This window comes from Penaeus japonicus, unplaced genomic scaffold, assembly GCF_977035675.1.
Source record: "Penaeus japonicus unplaced genomic scaffold, GWHDUDI00000001_assembly GWHDUDI00000033, whole genome shotgun sequence".
NCBI lineage: Eukaryota > Metazoa > Arthropoda > Malacostraca > Decapoda > Penaeidae > Penaeus > Penaeus japonicus.
Genome location: NW_028234435.1, coordinates 8,613,865 through 8,621,796, shown reverse-complemented (window position 1 = coordinate 8,621,796; position 7,932 = coordinate 8,613,865). Strand labels below are relative to the sequence as shown.

Here is a 7,932-nt window from a genome sequence, read left to right as displayed (position 1 = left end):
TCTTTTCTTTTCTTTTCTTTTCTTTTCTTTTCTTTTCTTTTCTTTTCTTTTCTTTTCTTTTCTTTTCTTTTCTTTTCTTTTTTCTTTATTTATTGTTATTTTTTTTGTGTGTGTGCGTGCGCGCGCGCCCCCTGTTCTTTCTTTTAGTTGTTCTCAGTAATGTAGAAACCATACTATGTACATGGTAGGTGCGACAGTTCGATGCCTCTATGTATGAACAAAGGTCAGTCTATTCCACAAAGTAAATGTCTCAGAGTAATGATTTATTTCATGATATACTGAAAGGTATTTTTTCAGCTCTGATCAATATTCTCACACTGCTACTAAGGCAGAAAAGGAATCTTCTTTTTCTTTACGAATTAAAATTGAAATGAATGATGACTCAGTTGATAAAGGACTGTAGGAAACCATCATAACCTTATCTACAAGGGAAAAGGCTCCTCAAAATAGGCCAGTAGTATCAATATACACTGATGATATTGCAAAAATACAACTTCAAAGGAATGTTTTACTCAATTCGAATGAGAAAAATCAGGTGAAAGATTGTTTTTCTTAGAAAAAGTCGCCCCTTATTGAATTAGTTCTGTCATAAAACATCTTTGAAGAGACATGGCATATTTAGTAATCTTCCATAACTAGATGTTGCAGGAACAGTGCAGAACCTGGAGAACAGGGATAACATTATAACAAAATAGTACACTATCTAGCAAATAGTGAACTCACATCAATTGACAGTGTCACAATGAAACTGATGATGATTATTTTGAATTGATTTGATTATTTGATTGCCATTATTTCATTTTCATTGATTTTTAGTCCTACTTTTAACATTTATTGACTCATTCCTTTTCTGCCAAAAAATAGGGCATATTATATTCCTCTTACTTTACCAATATTTCCCGTTGCCTCTCTTTATCTCTATTTCATAACTATATAGAAAACAATTCTGTTTATCCATGTGACAGTATCTCGAGGAACAAAACATGAATTCAACACATTCTATTTACCAATAAAGGAAACATAAAACTCAGCTTTATCAGTATGATTTTTATTACAAATTGGTAGTTAGTCATCAAAATGATAATAAATAAATGAAGACACTATGTACAAACAAGGTTTCCTCTATTTTTTTTCTCTCACTCCCTTTTAAGTTAAGGACGAAAAGTCCAACACACACTTCTGCTCCGATGTTATTTTGTTTATGGTTAGCACCTTATCTAACTTATGGAACTTATCTAACTTATGTTTTCTGCTGCTGTTACGTAACTGCATCTCCCTTGGTGGTTTGCATTCAAAATTAAGGTTTGTTTGCCGTAAAACTTCAAACAAAATGAGTGCTATCTTTGAAGAACGTTCTTGTTTCAAATTCATAATTTGGGCTGAAGTATATTATATTCTTACAAAATGTAATCCATATCGATTGTTGAAAATGCTGTTTATTATCAGTTGATGGTATGATATTGAATAGACTCAATGGAATAATTCTGAGTCATTGTTACGAAAGGTAGTTATTATTATCAATTATGAACATTTAACAGAACCAGCATATCTTAACGTACAAAGATGCTACACTACATATGTTCGGTACAGTTAGTTTAAAAGAAATATTTGAAAAAATACAAATCCGTTTCATTATTTGCCGCTAAAGTCCGTACTACTTCGTGGAAAAAATGTGTTTGATTAGTTACGTAGTTGTTCAGTTGACCCAAGAGAAACGAAACGATACTGGCAGACTGTATAGGTGCAGCGTGTGCGTGTGATTTGTATGTGTGTGTGTTTGTGTATGTGTGTGTGTTTGTGTGTGTGTGTGTGTGTGTGTGTGTGTGCGCGCGCGTGCGTGCGTGCGCGTGTGTCTATGTGTTTGTATGTGTGTGTGTGTTCACATCTGTTTAAGAGGTCACGTGACCAAATAATAGTGCAAATGACCGAGTACGAAAAGCGGGCTTGAAATATACTGAACGGGTGCGAAGACAAACTATTTTTCTGCAGCTGAGGAAGAGTACACAGTTTCTGAAGATTTTTTTTCTCGTGAGATTTGAGATTAGTCATAAGAAGATGTTTGGGACTAATCAGAGAGGAAGATCTGATAACAATTAATTGTGCATACAAATTACTCTACATTAACAAAATACATTACAGTAAAAACAGTGTGATGTGTTTTTTTATATTTAGTCCAGTACCAAAATACAAATTAACAACGTAGATTTGTTCTATCTATTTTGTCTCTACGTTTAATCTTGGCACTTATATCTAGAGACACATTGAACTTAGGATTAAAAAATGCCAAACATGTGCTGATAAAAGAGACATGGCATATTTAGCGTAGTGTTAAACGCGTTCAGGCTGAAATCAAATATAACATCTGTTAACATGATTTTCTTTTTCTTTTTTCATTTTTGTTATGAAATACTATTTGATACCAGAAAATAATGACATTTGCAAAAAGTACGAAAATATATAAAGTCAACGACACTTTGCTAAGCATGTCAAGAAACTTCTCATCTAAGGAACAAATATTTTGGTTCCGAATCATTCAGCTACATATTTAAACTTCTTAATCTATCAGCAATTTCCAACAAAACAGGGCATGGAAACTGCAATTGAATGCCACTATTATTATTTTCTTTCGACAGTCACATCTGAAGTGATTTGTGTATTTACATAAAGGTGTAGGTGTTGGGGAGGGGGGGGGAGGTGCATGGGAGGAAGAGGCCTATGACCTCACGTGCTTTTGGCGTTAAAATCTGAAGTCATGTCAGATGTAGTCCATGTCGCCAAAGCAAGCGTGCGTTGAGTCATTTCATTTCATGTCACATTTTCTTTCATTCGTCGGTCTTGTAACGTCTTTTCCTGACATATAATAGTCTTTCTCCTTTATGCATTTTTAGCACTTGCCTATCTCGTCCACAGAAAAAAAGACAGAAACACGTGTCACAATTTTCGTCACTACACTGTCACGTCACTGGATACCGTCACGTCTCGATGTTCTTGTCATGTCGCTATGCTGTCATATCATTTCGGTGTCAGTCGAAATTTTCCGTAGTCAGTATTTTGGAAACTAACAGAGATGGATAATGTTGCAAAGCATGTCAAAATATTACATTGTATTTTTGAAATTTGAACTTTTTGTCGTTTAAAACAGAAATTCTAATGACATAAAGAATGTGCACTACAATATTTTATAACTGTTTTCACACATAACATCACAATGCGACAACAGTTTAGTAAGTCAAGTTGATAGTATAATAGCGAGTCAAAGTTTGTATTGTCGTCTAATATACAAATCAGTCACCTTATACATATTACCTTCTGTCACAAGAGAAAATTTGCGGATTTCTAACAAAATGAACAGACGAGCGTAGTTTTTCATCATACTGAAACAGTCGAAACAACGTAAAAACAGTTATTCTAGGACAATAAACACATCCAGTCACAACATGTCAAGTGAAATAACAGTCTAGTGAGAAAGTGCCGCAAGATATCAAAGATACTACTAAAGCAGACATAAAGAGGAAGCAAGCAAAATATAGTAGCAAGAAGTCTTCAACAAATCAAAGACAGAGAGAAAGAAACACACAAAAAAGTAATAAGGCAAACATGTAGAAACATAAATATGCATGAAGCGCCAAGCGAAGTCTCGAAGCACAGACTGAGACGGGTTCGACCAACAGCCAAAATGGAGGACAACAAGGGATCCGAACACCTGGTGAATTGACCTAGTGGTGAAATTTTATTCCCTTCGTCATTTATGTAATCAAGATCAATTCCATCCTGCGTATAGATAGATAGTTTGGGTGAGTTGAATGCTTGATGATAATAATTGAATAAATAAATAAATATATAGATGTATAGATAAATAAAAGGCTGAATGATTGAATAAGTTAGTAAATGAATTAATGAATGAGTCAACAAATAAATAGATCAATAAATAGTTAAGCAGATAATTAGATAATAAATAAGCGAGTAGATGAATAGAGATGATTCAGTGGATAAATGAGTGAAGAGGTGAATAAATGGAGATGACATATTTCGAAACAAACCTTGGGTCGCCAGTGTCCCAAATAATGTGGCTGAGGTCAAAGTCCAGTCTCATACAAAGTCAGTCAGTAACGCAACACCGACTGCAAAAGCAGAAAAGTAATTTGCAAACTCTTCGGCATATAGAAAAGATTGCAGGTCACACGTTGAGCACTTGTCTTTGTTTTTTTTTGTCTTTTCTAATTTCTTCAATGATGGTATTGTGGAAGTCGATGTTCTATCACAGTCACTAGTTTTGTGTCGAGATCGGCAAGTTAAAGAAAACTCTCAATATTAATTTCCTACGTTGCTAAATTCTGGGAAATATTAATTAGATAACCCATTAACTTATCCTTAGTAGAATTGAGCATAAACTAATAATCTTGTCCACTGTTGCTAGCATAAAAAGTCCTCAGACGAAACGGCTACTTGAATGCTCATTTAGGACACGTCACCAGTATGTTTCTGCTTATCAGTTTATTTGTCTCTCATTATGAGTCACGTGGGTGATGGTAAGTCGTAAGTCATGAGAATGAGTCACCGATGAGTCTCCGAAGCAGAGCTGTCGCCGGAATCCTGTGGAGAGAATTAGCATTTAATCGAGACGCAGAATCTTCACTGAGACCTGGAATCCAGCGAAGCTCAGACGGCCAGCGGCGTTTCACACTCAGCGCTGAATTCCTCAGGTCGTCCTCAAGGTACGTTTGGGAGGAGGGAAGTCGGTCTCTCTCTCTCTCTTTCGCTCTCTCTCTCTCTCTCTCTCTCTCTCTCTCTCTCTCTCTCTCTCTCTCTCTCTCTCTCTCTCTCTCTCTCTCTCTCTCTCTCTCTCTCTCTCTCTCTCTCTCCCTCCCTCCCTCCCTCCTCTCTCTCCCTTTCCTGAGGCCTTAGGCGAGGACTGGCGCCTGGATCCAGTAGCTTCGAACAATGCCCGGCGTCTCCACGTTGAGTTGCGACGAAAACTGCACCATTTGGTCCCCGTCGGCGACCTCGCCCATCCTGTCGCTGATCACGCCCGTCACCACGTCATCGTCGCTGCCTCCCTGCGTGGGCGCCCTGATGATGATCTCGGGAGTGTTCTCCTTTACGAAGGACACTACAGGGCTAAGGGAGTCCCCTTGTCCTTCCAGGGGCGTGGACGGCACGCCCACGACCTTCCAGCCGTCGTAAGAGGAAGACTGGAGCGTGGGTGGCTTGAATCCGCCCCAGTTCTCATCGTACTGTGGGGCGTGGGCGGGGTAGGGGTTGTACTCGGTAATGCGCATGGGCGTCACGGGCTGCGAGGTTGTGGATGGCGAGGGTGGCGGCGGCGGCGGCGCTCTGGTGGTTGTGGGTCGGTAGGTCGTGGGTCGGGGGGTCGCGGGTCGGGGGGTCGCGGGTCGGGGGGTCGTGGTTGTGGTCGTGGTTGTGGGTGCAGTGGGCGGGGCGGCTGTGGAGGTGTGTCTGTAGACTGGTCTTGGCTCTGTTGATGGGGGGTTCTGTCTGAATGGGCGGGGAGTGGCTCCAGGGCGCGCCGACGGAGCCACGAACGCCGGGGGATTAGGGCGTGTGGCCGAAACCGGGCGTGAGACCAGAGTTGGCTTGGAGGCAGGCGAAGGGCGTGGGGTTGTGGTGGAAGCAGGGCGTGTCGTTCTCGTATAGAAGGGCTGTGGGCGTGGGTTGAAAACTGGGCGGGGCTTGGAAGTCGCTCCCTGCTGAGGCTGAGACCTGATGGGCGGCGGAGGGCGGATGTAATTGGCGGGTTGCGACGGCACACGGGCGGGCGTCTTGGAGTGCGGCGCCGGAGGAGGGCCCACAACAACGCGTCTGTCAGCGGCTACGGGCGGCCGGGCGGGCTCGGAGGACCCGAAGCTAAAGAAGTCCCAGAAGGAGGACGGCTTGGGGGTCGGGGGAGGGAGGACGCGGCGGGAGGCGTGGTGAGGGGCGGGCACCACCAGCCTGGAGCCGTCGAAGATGGGCACCGGCATGGGGATGGCGCCGGGGGGAAGGCCGGCCTTTCCTGAGTCGGACCTCTCGACGCCGGAGAGAGCCGGGAACCTGATTTTGCCGGCGATGATGGCCTCCTTGTGCTCCTCACTTACCTCCTCAGGGGCGCTGGCACTGGCGGCGGCCCAGGAGGCGTTGGGCGACGGGCCCTGTTCACCGCTCTTGCTCATCGAGGTCTCCATGTGAGAGTCCGTCATCATGTCTTCCTTTTCAGTCTCGGAGGCCATCGTCTGGCTGTGGATGACAAACGGAACCTTCTTCTTTTCGGGAAGATCCTGAGAGCTCATTGGCGGCTTCTGGACGAGCGGCTGAGGAGGAAGAGGAGCGGGGGCTCGCTGAGGTGGCTGAGGACGTCCTGCAATAGGAGGAGTAGGAGGGGGAGGAGGGATCCTGCTTTCTGGACTCTTAACGGCTCCTGAATTCTTCTGGGAAGGAGCTGAGATTCTTCGCCTTGGCGGAGCAGGAGGAGGAGGAGGAGGGAGTAGCCCAGGATTCTTGGGAGCCACGGGAGGGGGTACTTCCTTGTCTGGCAGTGGGATGACGGGCGCGCCGGGCGGAGGCTGGTTGAAGGGTCCGATCACAACGACCTTCTGCGCATTGTTGGGGACGGGGCCGTGATGGAGCTTGTAGCGAAGTGCATCTGCCTCGGATTGCTGTTTGGTGCCGACCTTGATGTTTGCGTTGTTGGTCTCCACCAAAGGACCTGTCTCCCCGCGACGTCGGTCAACAGGAGTGCGACCGAAGAAATTGAAGTTCTCCAGGAAAGATGGCCGTTTGCTCAGCACTGGGCGTCTGTCCGGGCGCAGAGGGCGGGGACGGGTGTTGAAGACTCTCCTGGGTGGTTCCTGAAATCCGAAAGTTTCTTGCTGCGGTGGGGCGTTGGGGCGGAACCCTGGGAGGACGTTCACTCCGTCCACGTCGGGCTTCGGCGACTGTGCCTGTGGGCGTCTGGGGAGGTTGTCAGCTTCGGCAGGGAGGTTGAAACCCGGGTCAGGCTGTTCGGCGACGTCCTGAGGGCGCGGCGGCGAAGCTTCGGGAACCTGAATGATCTGGAAGTGAGTGGCAGGCGAGCCGTCTTTCCAGGGGCGGGTCGGCTTCTTGGTGCCAGGGACGGGCGCCGGGAGCTGGGCAGGAGAAGGACGTGGCACTAGCGGGGCAGGCTGGCGAGGTGGAGGTCCAAAGGAGGCTGGAGGAAGGATAGGGCGGCCTTCGGCGGATATTGGGAAGGACGAAGGAGGAGCAGGAGGAAGAGGACGCTTCTCGAGGGGCCGCGAGGAGAATTTAGGGGGAATGGGCGTATCAATGTTTCCTGTAGGAGGAGGTGGAGGTAACAAGCCAGGAGTGCCGCCAGGGGGAGGTGGACGGGCTGGGCGGGCAGCAGGGGTGGGTGGGCGTTGTTGGAGGGCTGGGCGGGCAGCAGGGGTGGGTGGGCGTTGTGGGAGGGCTGGGCGGCCGGAAGGCGTCGCAGGAGGAGGGGGCAGGACTGGACGAGCACCGGAAGTAGCAAGGCGAGGAGGGAGAGCAGGGCGACCGGAAGGATTCGCGGGAGGAGGAGGCAGGACTGGGCGGCTAGCGGGAGCGCCAGGGGGAGGAGGGGGGGCAGGGCGACCAGAGGGCAGTGGGGGCAAGGAAGAGAGTGGGCGGGTGGGGGGTCGAGGGGGTGGTGGGGGGAGGAACGGCCTGCTGGGAGGCAGTGGTGGAGGTGGAAGTGGAAGCCGGGCGGGTGAGGAGGGGGCCGAGGTGGAGGGAGTCACGGGCGCCGGAGTGGATGGCTCGTAGGTGTTGACAACCGGAGGAAGCTGCTGAGGAGCGCCCTGGGCGGGGAACTTGTCGTTGGCGGTGGGCGGCCGGTAAGTGGTGGGCGGCGGGCTGGGGGGGAGGAATGGGTCGACCTTCGATGGGCGGAACTCGACTGGCTCCTCCTGTGGCCGT

General features: G+C 47.3%; 1 protein-coding gene across 1 annotated transcript in view; it reads right to left on the bottom strand.

The window, feature by feature from the left end:
• Positions 1–1,032: 1,032 nt before the first annotated feature.
• Positions 1,033–7,932, bottom strand: part of LOC122264586 (uncharacterized) — a 9,010-nt gene continuing 2,110 nt past the window's right edge. Inside the window, exon 3 of the mRNA XM_043033560.2 lies at positions 1,033–7,932. This exon is cut by the window's right edge and continues 1,056 nt beyond it. Coding sequence (XP_042889494.2) covers positions 4,902–7,932 — 3,031 coding nt within the window. The 3' untranslated portion in view covers positions 1,033–4,901.